This window comes from Halichoeres trimaculatus, unplaced genomic scaffold, assembly GCF_033239565.1.
Source record: "Halichoeres trimaculatus isolate MK-OKI-2021-1 unplaced genomic scaffold, fHalTri1.1 fHalTri1_scaffold_5, whole genome shotgun sequence".
Taxonomy (NCBI): domain Eukaryota; kingdom Metazoa; phylum Chordata; class Actinopteri; order Labriformes; family Labridae; genus Halichoeres; species Halichoeres trimaculatus.
Genome location: NW_027437183.1, coordinates 29,609,245 through 29,626,627, shown reverse-complemented (window position 1 = coordinate 29,626,627; position 17,383 = coordinate 29,609,245). Strand labels below are relative to the sequence as shown.

At 42.7% G+C, this 17,383-nt stretch overlaps 1 protein-coding gene across 1 annotated transcript in view; it reads right to left on the bottom strand.

The window, feature by feature from the left end:
- smtnb (smoothelin b) overlaps positions 1-17,383 on the bottom strand; it is a 55,143-nt gene that overhangs the window by 18,230 nt on the left and 19,530 nt on the right. The window contains 4 exon segments of the mRNA XM_074669273.1: positions 469-520; positions 2,409-3,115; positions 8,098-8,194; positions 17,038-17,117. Coding sequence (XP_074525374.1) covers positions 469-520; positions 2,409-3,115; positions 8,098-8,194; positions 17,038-17,117 — 936 coding nt within the window.

Genomic DNA, 17,383 nt, shown 5'->3' with positions numbered 1-17,383 from the left:
TAACCTCCCCCGTTTCACCATCTCTCAGTTCCTAGTTTATGGACTTTTCAGGACATGTTTCTTCCACTCATGGGTATTCTTTCACTCTCAGATCCTTAATACTGTCAGATAATGTGTACAAAGCTCATGATCTGGCACAGACCCTCTGATGGAAAAAGCATTAGTGATTAGAGGGGGAGATATTCACTGAGGTCATCCTAACAAAGGAAAAAGAGATGTGCTGCTTTGAAGGGAAACCACAGTTTATAGAACGGTAGACAAAGAAAAGAGCACTCTGGTGGAAAGAGAGGAAATGCCCTCTCCTCAGACATTTCTTCTGTGAGTGGCCCTACATGGTCACTCGCAACTCAACAAGTCATTACAAAGTGATGCACTTTTTTGTTTCAGTTGGGAATTATGCAGTGTATCAAAATAAATGTTTATTTCTGTAGATGATCAGTTCAGTAAAGAGCTGGAGAACTTTCTTACCAGAATCCTTCACTTTGTCATGAGTGAGAGGCTGATCTCTGTTAGTTGTTATCTAAATAAAAGAAGAAAACACAAAAGACACATGACAATCTGATCAGTCAGCTGAGGGGTTCACACATGCACCAGCCCTGACTGAGCCTGTCTAACAGCAGCAAAGCTCCTTTTTGAGGGGCTGTGCTCTGAACATACATTCATACATAGGACTAAATAGAGAGACAACTCGTGGTGTTTTTATTATGTAACGTTTGTGTTTGAGTGAGCAGCGGACCTCTGTTCTTTTTTTGGCAGAGGGCCCCCTGAGTGTTTACATTACTCTCAGGAGACTGAGCATCAGCGTATCTTGCAGGGAACAATAAAAGAAGACTGGGGCCGTCCTTCAGTAAACACATTAAGAAGAGCGACATGATGGCGTCACCTTGCCCTGAGTCCCCCTGGTGAGAAATGTTGCTTCACAGCGAACAGTCGGTGCAGAAGCAGCAGCTCTGTGTGCTTGTGTGATCTCTGTTCTCTGACATGAGCAGAGACAGAACCTCTGGCCCGTAACACTGTGTATCGCTCTCTGACAGCAGGTGAGGCTGATGCACCGCTGAGGTGAAGCAGAGACAATCAGGTGCACAGTTTGTTTGTGTAACCAAGTAACTAAAGACAAACAGCAGCTAAGAGAAGCTCAGCATGCTGTGTTTGTGGATGCTGGAGTGTCACTAAAGTATTGAGTAATGGCATCAGATATGGAGCACAAAAAAGAAAAGTGAAGTCTGTTAAAGTGTGTTACCACTTGGTGTTTAGCTCGACACCCCACTCTAGTGGTGCAGTTATAATCATCACAGACTGTTGCTCTGTTACTTGACTCCTGGGGTGACAGCCATTCTGCCAAAAGATATTCCCTGAGTTGGTGTTTAATGAAGATGAATAAAGACGTCCAACTGATCCGTCCAGGAGTTTTTAGAATTTTTTTTTTTTTTGAGTATTAAAGTGATACTCCGAGATGGAACAAGTTGGGTCCTTTCACAAGGTTTAGGGCAGAAATTACCCCTACAGCAGTGTTTTTGTGCAGCAGAAGCCCAGGGCGCTCGCACCAAACACCCCCTCCCTGCTCCTCTGCCTGTTTTCTCTGCACTCAGACGGGGCCATATTTTACTTGACCAAAAACACAAACAAACAGATTCCCGCTGAAAAAATCTGATATTGGTCTGCATTCACGCTTTATTTAGAGAATTTTCAGTGCGTTACTTTCACACAAAAACGCCGCTAAATAAGGCTCTAGTTCTCATTGTGTCTCTTCATCCTGGCAGACTACCTGTGTTTGTTTATATCTGGCACGCAGCGCGCAGACTGATACATTAAGTGGCGAGCGCCTCGTAGCCAGCTGTGGCTCTGCAGCAAAGGTAGTACCGTTTTACGACACGATGAGAACTAGAGCCTTATTTAGCGGTGTTTTTGTGTGAAAGTAACGCGCTGAAAATTCTCTAAATAAAGCGTGAATGCAGACCGATATCAGATTTTTTCGGTGTATTTGGTCAAGTAAAAAATGGCCCCGTCTGAGTGCAGAGGAAACCAGCAGAGGAGCAGGGAGGGGGTGTTTGGTGTGTGCGCTCTGGGCTTCTGCTGCACAAAAACACTGCTGTAGGGGTAATTTCTGCCCTAAACCTTGTGATAGGACCCAACTTGTTCCATCCTGGAGTATCACTTTAAAGGGAAACGTGGGAAAACAGAGCAGCTACTTTGCACCTTATGAAGGGTGTGAGTCAGTGTCTGTTTGATACACAGCAGCTGACAGGCTGTTTGGTACTCCTCAGGGTACAAGACGTCTTTTGGATTCTTTGTAAACTCAACAAACCATTGAGGACCCTGAAGGATGATGCCTGGTTAAGACTATCTGCTCAGTTTTTGTGTGTTTTCTTTGATCGGGTTTCTCTCCGACACTAGAATGAATACTCTACCTTTTGTTTCTGGAGCTCAGTTTTTTCCTTAACGCTCCCGTTGAGCAGCTCATCTACTGGATCCCTCTGAGATAAAACCATCCCATCAGGCTGCTCCTGTTCAACGATTTGGTTCTTGTCTTGGTTTGACTGAGTATTGACGTTGGATGGACCTCTGCTCTCCGTTTCTGAATCTGTGCTGTAACTTGAGCCACTTGTCGCTACCTCCACCTCCACCACTGGACCTCTCTCCTCAGAGGACATGCTCACACTGTGCTCAGATGTCCCAGAGTCTGTGCGTTTCCTCGTGAACAGACTGGAGGTATCTGAACATCCTGAGCCTCTTCGAGATCTGACTCCAGAATCAGAGACATCTGAGCCCAGTCTCTGTCTAACATGTGACAGAGAGCCGACACTTCGCTCCGACGCTCCAGAATCCAGCCGACTGCGCTGGAAGGGGCTCTGGCTCCGGTCAGAGGCTCCTGAATCAAGTCGGGCTCTGTGGGCCGAGCTCACACTCTTCTCTGGCACCACAGAGTCCAGGGTGGACCTGGAGTTCACTGAGGTCAAACTGCGCTCTGATGCTGAGGAGTCAGATCTCTGACGATGAGACAGGACCAGGTCTGGCTCTGTGCCCATGGCTTCTCTCTGGGGCTGGATCAGCAGAGATCCAGAGCTGTCATCCTTCCCGAGGTGATCCAGAACCAGCACCATGCCTGAATTTGAGCCTGTGACAGAAAAGATTAATTAAAAAAGAGTGATAAAAACCTTTCAGCAATTAATTCCACTTCTTCAGAGACTATCAAGTTTTGTGAGTTGAGGAAACAGGAAGTAATAAAGTTCAGGTTAAAACGTCAGAAAGCATTTCTGAGGCACCAGGGTCCCATGAGACGCTGGGTCTGAAATCATTCCTAAGGATCACAGAAGGAGGCATGTGGAGACATGAGGGGACGTAGGCATTTCCTCCAGACTGGCCTCAGTTCCTGAGCAAGATTTGTGAGATTGTGTCTGTGGATTTGCGTAAAAGAGCAGGAGTGGTCACAACCAAAGGGACGAGTATATAGTCCAACCGTAGGTGGTAAGCAAGTACAAGAAGCTGAGGAGGAAGTGAGTGTGAAATAGAGACTAGGTTAAGTACTTCCCCCTCCTCCTTTCTGTCCAGGCTCCTTCAGTTCTCCCTCTCTCCTCAGGAAACTGCTCTACAAACAACTCGGTGCAGCCACATCCTCCCTGTGTGACAGTCTCTGCCTCTAACACCGTGATGGAATATCAGAGGCTGTGAAAAAACCACAGCGGCTCTCAGATTCCCACATCCCCCCCCAGGACACACCAGGACTTCAAGACGCTTCAGTGTGACCTGTGTTTGCACCAACTCTGAAACCAAACAGGGTTCACCAAGTATGCATGCCTGTCATTTACAAACCAGATCAAAGAGGGACTCCAGTCGGAGCAGAGGCTGCAAAAAACTCTTTCAACTATCGTCCAGATCAGCTGAGACATTCACAGCTTTCTCTCTATATTGCGCAACACTTACCTAAAATAGATGGCCCCTAATTCATGCTCAATCAGTTTATAAATAACTGTGAGTTGTTGACTAAACAGATTAGTAGTTATGTAATACTGTCTGAATAGAAAACGTGATTATGACACACAATTAGGACAATTAACGACCTCTCTTCTCACATGTGACACTACCAACGGTCCACTGGACAGCAGTGTCTGCATCTAATGATGCACTCAACTAAAACTCAATCACTGCTCCACTGAAACTGGGAGCCAAAACACACATTTTCTTCTCCAAACTCTCACGTTACTGTTCTGGAAAGCTCTCGTGCCCATTGTGTAGCTATATCTCGGAAAATCCCCCACTGCTGCCGAGCAATGAAAGGCCTCAGCTTTCGCTTTAAAATAGCTACAAAAGAAGTCTCTCCACGGCCAGATGATTTTAGAGCACAAATAAAGACCGAGCAAGGTTTTCTTTGAATGTATTCAGCACAGCAGCAATGACCTGGGGTCACTGCTTTAGCTTCTCTCTTCTTCAGCAGGTTCAACCAGGGTTTAATAAGGGTTTATCACACGTCTACTCAGGTGTATCAGGTAGAGGGAATTACTTTCACCTTTTTAAAGTTGTCACAAGCCTCACAGGAGATCTTGTGTGTGCTTCAATTTCTGTGGTGTGAAAATATTATTTTGTTATTACAGTAGTAAAGAAATTTGTTTTTACTTTACTTTGGCTTGTTACTCTTAGGGTGAAAAAAACCCTCTAAACAAGATTTTTTTTATCATACCTGATCAGAGTGCTTTGATGTCATTGTCTTACAAAACGAAACACAGTAGTACCCACATGGCTCAGTTGGACCAGTAGATGCTCACTTACAGAAGCTACAGTCCATGACAAATCAATCACTGGTTTCAACTCTTGATCAGCAGCAAATATTTCTGAAAGCTACAAACTGTGCGCTGACAGTATTTATGGCTATTTTTAGGGGTTTTGTGCCGCCTTTCAGAGAGGGTAGGACGGTTAAAGAAGTAGCAAACTGGGAGGAGAGCGTGGGGAGTGACATCTGACAAAGGGCTTTGAGTTGGACCCAAGCCCCAGGACAATACATTTACATTCACGCAGCGGTCCGACTAAGGTCATAGCTGGATCATAAAGTCACAGAGGAAGATCTAGTCTTGATTGCATATACATGCAGAAAAGATCATCTGAGTAGGGATGAGAATTGAAAGGAATTTTGTCAATACCGATGCCCTTATTGATTCTGCTTTTTGATCTGATTCTTTATCGATTCCCTTATCAATTCCTGTTGTGAATTCTCTTGGTACAAAAGGAGCCTTGCAGGTTTCCTGTGTCAACAACAGTTAATTGAGTTTATACTGTAAGTGAATAAAATATAATTGGTCCCTGAGTCTGGATATTTTTGGGCATAACTAAACGGAAACAGGTAAAAATTGCACACAATGTGACGTTGATGTACTGTGTTGTAATATATAAATAATTCAAGTAGGCCACCTAGTGTCTCAAAGTGGTTATAGCAATGGGTTAAGTTGTTTGGAAGCTTTCTGTAGTTATGAAGTCAGCCATGAGCCTTTCATTAGCCTGTTAGCTTTTGACATTTGAAATTCTCAGTATTTTTTACAAAGAGTTGATGTGATATGTTTCTGTGATCAAAGTTGAAATTCTGTTCTGAAGCTGAAGTTATACTGATGTTTGCTAACTGCTAGCATATCAATGCAGTTTCCCATATATGTTAGTGTCAAGCTTGTGCTATTTTGTTATTTTGGTAAATAAGGTGATTTCTACCATTTCGAATGTACTGAATATGAATCTCCTGAGAGAGAGTAATGTACATTTCTTTATGAAGTTAGTTCTTCAGTAAAACTTCAAGCTGAAAATCCTGAATCAGAGTATTTTTGGGAAACATTCGCTAACTGCTAAGCTACGATAGCTGCAACAGACTAGTGGACGTATCGATGGATTGAAACATTTCTCATTGATTCTCAGCAGGAACCGGTTTCCGATTCCCATCCCTTAATCTAAGAATGACGCACACCACTTGGATAGGTGGCGCTGTATCTTTTTTTGATAAGTAAAGCTGGGCGCGTATCAAACTAGTTTCAGTTCATCCAAAGAGGACGCAACTTTCTAACAACAATGGCTGAGATGGGTGCATCTGTATCTCTCAATGTCTTTATTTGTGTATGTGCCATGTTGTTTGTTTGTTGCATTGGAGCCATAGACTGTATGACTCATCTGAGTCATCTACTTGCTCTCTCGGGCTAAACACAGAGGAGACATGCAACTGAATCCAACTATAGTTTGATATCAATTGCATTATCTAGGTGGGTCAATTGAACTATGCTTAGTCCTATCTCGGTCCACTTAAGCTGTTTATATGCATTTCAACAGTCCGATCTCGTTGTGACTAAGCTCACAGTCAAATTTCTGAAGCTGCATGTGGATGTACATTCTTCAGGCACTCTAGCTTCGGCAAACAAGCATCCCAAGGGATTAACTTAATGTTCATTGGCTTAAAAGTGACAGAGAGCATTTATTTGATTAACTGTAAACTTCAAAGGTGTAGAACCTTCAGAATTTCAGAATATTTAAGGATAGAGTTAAAAAACTTAAAAGCTAAAAGTAACTTGCATAGCGCCACATTTGCATCTGTGAAACACAATGATCTGAAAATTGTGAAAAACTAATGTCAGTGGTGGTACACTGGATTTCCTCTGCTCTGTCCTTCACAGAGTATCTGAATGAAATTTCTATTTGTGTCAAACTTGAAGTCGAGCGTGTTTCTCTCTCTGGAGAACTTGAAGCATGGAGCACATTCCACGGTGAGTCTCTGCAAACATTTCATTTCCTTAATCACAGCCTTGCCACTTACAGTTTGGACTAAAGAGCAGACCAGCTGGATACATGCTCATTGAGGTAGAGCTTGTAAATACAAGCTTTTGTCAGAGAAGAAGAGGTAAGTGTTTGCACTGTGTTCAAAGACCAAACAGGATGAGCCACTGAAGTCCAAATCTCTTATTTTCTGCCACTTTCTCTCCGCCGCAGAGACGACAAGTGGCCCACCCTGACTACACTGTCCCTCCTGGCCACAAATGTCACAGCTGATTGGTGTCCACTTTTAAAGGCGCCTTCTCTCTTTACTTTTCTACGGTGGTCTTTTTCTTTTTTTGGTTTACCCTAGCTTCACCCTGGTTTAAATTGTATGGGATATATCAGGAACAGAGGGCAGTTTTCTATGCCAAGACCTCAGCTCTGTTCTGGTATCAGCTTTTTTTAGAGAGGTGTGGCTGCTGGGTTTCCCTCTGTTGCTTCCCATAACCCCACAGCCAAGCCCAGGACCATGAAGAGGACACTGGGAGCCAAGTCCAGGGCAGACCAGGCCACACAGAATGACTTTATTCTTATACATGTCCACCTCAGGCAAAGATCAGGTCAAATGGGATCACACTAAAATGACAGATGAAAACACTTTCATCTTCAGAGGGGGATGAGTCCAGTTCATGTCCTACATGAGGCAGATTATTCAGTTAGAGTTTTTTAACTAAATAATCTGACATCTTAATTTGTCAAACTGTTACTCGGTTTGAATATATGTTTTTATGACTCTTTGACAATGTACTTCTGAGGTCTTACAACCCATTCATTGTCAGTGCCTGCAAAGTTTCAAAGACTGAAGTGAAGGAAGCACATTCATGGCCTCCTGAAGGCTTTCATTCATACTCCATTAGTAATGCTGGGGCTGACAGAGGGGTTAATGAAATGACTTCACACTAAAGAGGTCAAAGTCAGTAATACTCGGCTTTTGAGTGGCTCCAAACGGTAATAAAAGTTAGATGAAGGAGCATTAAGAGCCAGCACTTTTATGACCTACTGACCGCCACCTCTGGAGAAAGGCTCCTTCAGCTGACTGTTTTAACAGGCAGCGAGGAGGAAATTGCAACAAGGCGGATGTAAGGCGTAACAGGAGTGGTCAGTGTTGGCTTTGAGCAAGAAACACCAACTGAAAAAACGACCTTTAGGTGAGTGTTTACAGTACACAAAAGATTTTATATACCAACAGGTCTAGAGGTGCGGCATGGATTTAGATGGTACAAGTGGCTTTAGTGTGCTGAGAAAATGTGTCAGACACTTGTTCAGGAGATGGCGTGACAAACTGAAAAGCAGTTTTGGTGCTGAATGAGAGATACTCACCTTTTCTCTGCTGCTCTCTGCTTTGTTGTGTCTGCTGACCGTGTAACTCAAGGATCTGGGATCTGATACGCTCACCGTGGCTCTCACGCTCTGTCTCCTGGAACAAGAAAAAATAAAATAAAGACTCATACCAGCTCAGTAGATTTCCATGGTATCATGCTCTTTCCTTCAGGTAAAAGCTGTTGTTACAAAACATCAGTTCAATGAGTGTCTGTATGACGTGAGCTTTTCACAACAGTCTTTAGTTTGAGATTAAGGTGGTGAAACATAAAAAGAGAAACATGCTTAGCCAGCTGGAAAGTAAAGATCTGTTTTATTTTCCGTTATAGAGGGATTATCAGTCTACATCATCATAAAGATGCGCACGCCTCTCAACAGCAGAAGTAGCATTTAGCTCCATTCATTCAGACGAGTTAACGTTTTTTAAACACTAAATTCAACCTGTTAGAAGCATCAAAATGTTTTTTTTTTCTGTGGACAGCTGTCAAAAACAATACTACACAATAGAGGCAACTTCTGTCAAGTTTCGACTGTTGCAGCGCAACCGGTGTTTCGGTGTTAATAGCGACCATGGTAACTGGAGACTTCTAGCCGATGGCAGCCATGATTAACGGCCAAGAGTCACCAGTTAACAGGGTCACACTTTACACCGAAACACCAGAGATGTCTGTGTGTGTGTAATTAAATGTGTATTCTTTATCCAACCTCAGTTAACCAGATTTGACTGCAAACAAGCAATAATAACTGCTGATACTCAAAATACAGATTTGACTTATTCCATATTGATCAATATGGACAGTAAATAATAAGTGAACCTATAAATTATGACTAACAGAAACAGATTTTATGACCAAAGTAAAATTAGGGAATATAATGGATATTTTCATCCTGGTCTGTCACAGTCTGATAAGTGTCGACAGATAATGCAGTCATGAGCATCCAGTGAGAGTTGTGTTTCCTCTCTGGGTACACGCTAGGCTTCTCTGCTAAAAAACGTCTGTCCACCTAATATCTGTCCACTTGTTGATCTCTTCTGAGCATTTCACCGTCCGTCAAAGTGATGACATTAAGTTAAAAAATTTGTTTTTTGGTGTTTAACTCCTCCACATCGGTTGACAAACCACTATACTCCGCAGTGCTTCTGCACCCAAGTTGCTTGCATCCACTGTTGTTGATAAACAAATAATCCCTCTATACATCTGAGAGAGGAGATGCCTGAGTACCTAAAATAACGTGTTTAAGTCTCCGATATCCGCCTTAGAGTCTGTCACTTTGCTCACTCTTACTTCTTTAAGATTATCTGCTGCCTGTCAAAACAAAACTCCTTCTTCAGCCCTAACCTGCACCGAAAAGGGAAAGTCACAGCAGGAGGCAGATCTCAGACGAGTGTTTTGGCATATGGAAAGAACAGGAGAGGTGTGGGGGGAGATGAAGATGCCGACACTACTGTTGGCCCTCTGGTGTCTGACCTTGAGCTCCTCCACAGGAGAATCAGCTGCACAAACAAACCTCCTCTGAGCACATGCTCACACTGTCTTTAAATCACTCCCTGACAAACTTCACTATTACAGGACAAATAGCATCTCAGGTGGTGTGAATCATCCTCCAGCATTTTAAATATTGCACTAAACCTCTTTCAAGATGTTATAAAAATGGATTCTGGGTTAAGGAGAGTCTGAAAAAGGTTAGGGTGGATCCTGAAAAAATATGCAGGACATGACCTTACGGTCTGAAAAAATACCACTTAGAGCAGATTTACAGCCTAGTATTACTTCAAAAGGCTTCTGAAAACACATTCATAGGATTCAGAGCAAGAAAAAGAGCACACACCCAACCCCACAATCAGCTATCCATGTGTAAACAATGTTGTCTTGAACAAAAGACTGGTGAAGTTGTCAGCAGTGTGAAAGACTCACGAATCCCTGCTTTGTGTTTTAAAGAGGCTCTTAATCAAGGCAGTGTGTGATCACTGAAGACAGAGTGACCAAACACAGAGCTGAACAAAGCGAGAGGCAGAGATGAGAAAAGACGGGCGGCTTTCTGCTCAGCTGACTGTGACTTTCCCCACCTTGAGCAGTGAACAGGGCCAAGCGGCTTCATCTCTGGTGTGGAAATGTAATCAGACGCTTTTGTACGAGACGGCAGCACGTGATGGATAAAATTTAAGAAATGGTAACAAGATAATAAGTTTAGGTAACTGTTTTAGGGCTGCAGCTATCGAATATTTTAGTATTCGAGTATTCTACTGAAAACTCCATCAATTAATCGAGTAATCGGATAAAATACCTTTTTGTTTAGTTAAAGAGCAGTTATTTTTGAAATGAAAATTTTTCTCTTAAAGAAATAGAATTTCCTGATACAGCATGTCAATAAGAGCACTTGCTTTGGTAGCTCCAAAATTTGTAAACACACTTTAACACATTTTTTGTGCCTTGTACATCTCATCAAATGTTGCGGACCCAAATGGCACCCGTTTTGTAGAATGACCCATTGGTCCCCAAACTCCAGAAAAGAGGCTAGATTTGTTGCTAGTTGCTTTTTTGTATAAGAGGTAGCTTGAGGGGTCTGAAAACTCTCTTAATATGGCCTCAGCTCTATTTGAAATACCACTCTTTGATCTTTTTTAAAATTAAACGATTCCTCGAGGCGGAGAAAATTATTTGAGTAATTTCTGTAATCGAGTACCTCGAATCATTCGAGGAATTGTTTCAGCTCGAATTGTTTTTGCAAAGTGTCAAAGGATGTAAAGAAAGTCTTCATGAGATGTTGACAAATGGTGAATGTGACAGGATTTTATCCACTAGTCATGATCTGATGGCCAGTATTCACACACAGCTGTTTGGGCGCTGGGGTTAGGGTTAAAGGGATATTTCCGGTTTACTAAGCAGGGTTGTATGACTTGGATTTCAGCAACTTCAGTGAAAAAGTGTCTGTAAAATCTTCTCGGAAGCTTGGCTACAGATGTCTGCAGGCAGAGCAGGTCCAAATTGATTGTATTGTATAGACCTGATCAGCTGATCAGTGTGCTGTAAGTGGAAGAATACGTCTGTGTTGTGTCCACAAACATTGCAAAAACAGACAAAAGTGCTGACTTTTGTTTTGTAGAGCACACACTGAAATAGAGGTGAGTGCTTGACTCTGAACCTTTAAAAATCAGCTAAATTATATGTCAGACACAGCTTCATCTACAGAAAACTGCTGCCTAGCTTAGTGTGCTGGGTCTCCCGGCAGTTTCGCAATGAAGTGGTCAAGCTGGCTGACATATATCTCTTATAACTCTCCTTGAAATAAATGAAATATCCTTCTCAGTTTCTTGCTCAAGGACACTTAGGCGTGTGAGACCTGATTGAGCAGCATCAGACTCCAGCTCAGAGCCACATCCACCTTAAGTGTCGTTCTTTCCAAGGCCTGCACTTTTTGCAGATATAGCTTTAAGTAGCAGCAAAGTAGCTGAAGCACTTGGAAAAAGTCTCATCAGCTTTTCACTAAATGTTCAGATGTTGCTCAAGCCCACTGGGACGCCACACTGGAGCGCAGAATTTTGGTGAAACCCTTGTTAAATGAGTCATTACAGACTCTGATGAGCTTTGAGGACACAAACAGTCCACTGCAACAACGACACAAAGACTGAGGGAACGACATTAATGATGCGAGAGGTCACACAAAAGACCGACTCCTTCTGAGCTCAGCCTCTCAATCAAAGAGTCACAGGGGGGGATAATTATGTTTGAGCTGTAAACACAATTAGAGAGAACAAGCCTCTTCTCACCCGCCCCTCCTCTCTGTAGAGGAGTCAGACAGACAGCCGTCATTTCACAGCTCCCACCAAACCACAAGGAACGTATTTCTCACAGACGCTGAGGCAGGAAGAGGGAAAAAAGGGAAGATAAAGTGGAACTGGAGACGCAGAGTGGAGTGAAGCTGTCGGACCTGCTGCCAGACACTGTGCTTCGTGTCATTAGCGGCTTCCCCAAACAGTCCAGACCTGACAGAGTGAAACAGACGCTGACACCGTCCCACTCATCTGGCCTCAGGAGCCCCTGAGTTTTGACGAAGTGTGTGTGAGTGTGTGTGGACCATAATTGCGAAAGTTCAACCCGGTAAACACAAAAACAACTGTCCTCAGCTGTGACCACAGCGAGGCGTGGGCCATCTGGATTCCACCGAAACCATCAACCCCACAAAAAATAACAACAATGCTGAAGCACACACCTTCTGCTCCAGCAGATAGTTCAGCAGCTCCGACTCTCAATGCTTTAATTTTCCATGAGAGTTAAATCCATCAGCACGCTGGCACACTAACGTCAGATCATTTAAGGGTGCCTCCACGTGGACCAGAGGAGAGACCTGACGGCTCTTTTTCCATTACTGCAGCCTGAGGAACCACACGCTCGGCCCACTTCCAGACGCTGAAATACAGAAGCTGGGTGAAGTAGTAATCATCTCACTCACATGCGCACACACTCAGTCTGGAGTGAAGGAACCCACAAAAACTTCCATTGGGTTAAACTGACTTCACATCATCACGTGCCAATCTGAGCTTTCATTCTTTAACTCATTTAACCAGCTTTTAGACAACTTAGTTACTCTATCATTAGATGTGTCTTTGCATCAAGTGTGTGATGAAATCAGAGAGCAAACACAAACAACACCTCACAACCAAACAGCCTACCTGAGCTCTCCTGGCACACCTAGACCTTTAACCAGAAAGAAGAATGTCTTTATCTAATAAATAAGTATTTAAATGTCTAAGTTGATTTAAAGAAGTTAAAATAAGAAGAATCTCATCTGTCATCTGAACCATCAGGGAGAAAAGTCAAATAAAAGAAAACAAACAACATGCACACAAACCTCAGAAGTAATCAGAGAGGCAGGTAAGTCCCATTCTCCTAAAAAGTCAAAGAAACTCAGAGAGGAGCTGTGATACATGACAGCAGAAACTTCAGAATGACATTTTACCTTCTGAGCAGACGGCCTGCCTCCTTCTCCTTCCCCCCTCTCCCTCTCCCTCTCCCTCTCTCTCTCTCTCAGAAGTCACCCTCTTGGAGTCAGGACGTCCGCTGCTCTGCTGCTCTACTCTCAGCCACATCACACACACACACTCACACTCACACAAACATGCACGCCGCCACCACCAACAACATACACACAACCACGCACGCTGCCAACAAGCCACTCCTTTGACTTCCCCTCCCTCCCATTCTGTCTCCACAGGGATCTGCTCACCCCCCCAACACACACACACACACACACACACACACACACACACACACACACACACACACACACACACACACACACACACACACACACACACACACACACACACACACACACACACACACACACTCACTTGTGCTTAAAGTCAAAGGGCTGCCTGGTTGACACATTAACTTCTGACACACTCTTTGTCTTGACCTCTTTTTCTTATTCCCAAAACAAACTGACTGCTTTTCAACATTGTCCTTAAAAAGTTTTATTTTTAATGCCCTCCTGTTTTATTTTCACGTATAATTCTTTTCAGTATACTATTAAATAAAATGTTAATATATAAAAATATTACAATAGACCTTTTGCATGCATGCCTGCTTATAAAAAATCTAAATGTTTTATATTTTAACATGTATATGACCGGGTAAACACAGTTCGTATATGTTCCCAAAAACTCTAGTTAATTTCAGCTAATTTCAAAAACTCACAAAGTTTCCAACTTGGAAGATCCAAACCTAGAAACAAACAACTCCATAAAGCCAGGAATGAAACACCTATACCAGGGGTAGGCAACCCAGGGCACAGGTGCCACAACTGGCACATGAGGCTATTTATGTCAGCACGCAGAGAATTATTACAAGGAGGCAGAGGACAAAATAGATAAATAAATTAAAAAAAACAATTGTTTTGTCTTATTTTTAACACTTCCCAAGAAAATAAGCACATTATAAATGTTATTTCGAAATTTAACAAATAACGTTAAATAATAAATACAAATCATGGCGTTACATGTAGGGATGGGTACGGAGTTAGGTACTTTTATAGGTACCGACCGAATTCTGTCAAAAGTACCGGGTATCGATTCACATAAAATCAAAAGGTACCATATTTAGGTATCTAAAGCTTGTGACTGTGAGGGAGTGGAAGAGTAGGTGGTTTTCCATGCTGGACATCTCGCAGTCTGTTTGAGGAGATGATTTCACGATCAGGATTAAAACTGGAATAGAGAACTTATTGCAACAACTCAGACATTTTTTTTTAGTTGTTCTGAGTTACTTTATGGGATTTTTATTCCCTTATATTGTTCTTTGCGCATGTGAATGTGAACTTTGTGTCTGTTTCTATCATTGTGACTCTGCTCTTTCAGCCAGGTAATTTAATCCTCATTACCTGTTGTGATCACTTAATGATGTCATGATAATATTTGTCATGATATTTAACACACTCCATCTAAAAATCCAACTGTTTGCCTGATGAAGGTCTCAGACCGAAACGCTGCAGAATTAAACAATATCTATTTTATGCAAGTCGGACGGTGCGCGAGTGTTTTCTTTGAAACATGCTGGACATGAAAACAGCATTTCAAGGGACATATATTGAAGAATCAATATGATAAATTGAAAAAAAATTATATTTTATTCTTATATAAATTGATATTTTTTTTTACCACAATAACACAGAAAGTACCGAAAATTGGTACTGTTGAGTACCGGTACTGATTGACAGGTACCGGGTATTGGTACCATATTGTTTCAAATGTGAAAGGTACCCATCTCTAGTTACATGTGCTCGTATGCGACTTGCAAATGCATCACTGCGACTCTCTTGGGCAGTCAGTCATCCATTTCTTGGTTTTTATCATGACAAAAAAAAGAAAGTTCCTGTTGTTCTCTCCAACATAATATGGTACGTAGGACATCAACTGTGCAGCTGTGTTGGGGACAAAACACGAAACAGCTTTAGCAAAGTTTAACAGAGCAACACATTAAAACTTTCTGTTAAAAACCGGGCAACAGAGGAAATTATACCTTTTTCTCACTGCATAGCGAAGCATGGAAAACCATTCGCTGATAGGGAATACATAAAGGAGACTTTCCTATCAACTGCCAATGATTTAATGAAAGAAGCAAGTATTGGCACTTTGGGCATGAGTGTGATTCAAAGAGGCATCAGTCATAGAAAAGGTGCCTACCCCTGACCTATACGCTCCATATTTTCAATCCCCGCTGTTGTTTCTCTGAACCGGCCTGCTGTATACAAATATTGTGTGCATGTGTGTTTACGGGTGCTTTAAGGCCTATCAGCAACCTCCATCTGCCACGAAACAATTGCACACAGCTCAAAGAGATCCGCTGCTGTGATGTGAGTGGAAGGAGCCCCGCTGCTGCTGCAGGATGATGTTGTTTTTGGCCTCAGTCCCACTCCAGCACAGACAACACTGCTCCGGCACAGCTGGTGGGCTGCCGGTCTGTCTGTCCCGACCTCCTCCTCCTTCCCATCCAGACCTTCAACTCCCCCACACCCCCCACTCCACTCATCCATCACACCACCTGTAGACACAGCCCCACCAGTGTACAACTCAGCTGTCTCGCAGGAAGTGAGGTAAAGACAGCTTGAACGTTGGAGCATCCTGTGACGCTGACAAGCTATCATCGCTTCCTTTAGGAGGACAATGGACACACACACACACGCACGCACGCACACACACACACACACACACACACACACACACACACACACACACACACACACACACACACACACACACACACACACACACACACACACACACACACACACACACACACACTTCTTTCTATCACTGTGACAAGGCGAAAGTCAAACCCACCAGAAGTCTGATTAAGCAGCTGATTGAATTTTCCTTCGAAGCACAGACACTCAAACGTTAAGATTTAAGCAACCACAACCTATCTAGTAAAAGTGAACTTGTGTTCCTCCTCCTCTGAAGAGGTCTGGAGCATTCATCAGAAAGCAGTGATCAAACACAGTAGATAAGATAACATCTGGCCCCTGGCAGAGTCTCTCAGACAGTTAGGCCTCATCCATTCACTTCATGTTAGCTGAAGCTGCCAAATAATTCAATCTGATAGGCTGAGATAAGAGATAAGCGCTTGGTTCAACCCTGAAACACATCTGCTTTCATCCACTACAGGGACGGTCAGCTGAGAGGAGACGCCTGATGTATTCAAACAGTGTTTAAGTGTTTTATCAAGTTAGATTAATTCAAATCAAAGTCTTAAGCCCTGTGAGGCCTCTTTGGGTGTGAAAGCTGTTCACACAGTTGTCTGCAGACTGACAGTGGTGTGGAGACGTTCTCTGTCACTAAACACCGGGTTCAAAGTAAACCTGATCTTTCTCCTCACTCTCAGCCAAACCTGAATATGGATGTTAAAGACAAAAACACATTCCTTGCTCTGTGGCAGACATAGCATGTGTTTTGTGTGTGCTGTGTGGCTACATTCATGACACAGTGTATGACTTGAGACACAATGCCTCTTGTTTTCAGCATTCTTCTCTGTGGGAGCAGAGAAACCTCGGCGGTTACTGTTGCCGTGCAAACAAGCTCAGCAGACGCTGAATAGCCGGTGTTGGGTTCAGTTTTTTGCCCATTAAAGCTCACGTGAACAAAGTTTAGGATTGAGACAGTTTGAGATGAGTCTATACCAAATGTCAGTCTGCAATGGTCCAAAGAACTAAACCAGGAGTAAAAGCTTTTCATGAGTTCTGCTTAAAAGCGCAGAGTTTTTCTGCGTCCATCAGCTTCTTAAAGAAACAGCTTTTTTATGTTTGTTGATTACTTTGTGTTTCCGACTTTATATCATAACCCACTTTACAGCCTGTTTTTCAAATCAAAATCTTTTAGCCATGTTTGTCATGGCTGTTATTGGGATCTAATTTTAGAAAGTGACACTAAACTGCTGAACTCACCCCAGTTCCCATGTTGCTCTGGGGATCCGCACTCTCTGACTCCAAGCAATGCACAGGAGTTTTACCGCACTCCACAGGCCCTGAAAACACAAATCAACAAATGTGCAGTAGTTCAAAAAAAAAGGAAGAAAGAAAGAAAGAAAGAAAGAAAGAAAGAAAGAAAGAAAGAAAGAAAGAAAGAAAGAAAGAAAGAAAGAAAGAAAGAAAGAAAGAAAGAAAGAAAGAAAGAAAGAAATTAGGGCTGGACAATTAATCGGATTTTAATCGTGATTTCAATTTTGCCATCTGACAATCATAAAAACAATTTAATCGAAGAAAAACAATTAATATGCCACACAGTGTAGAT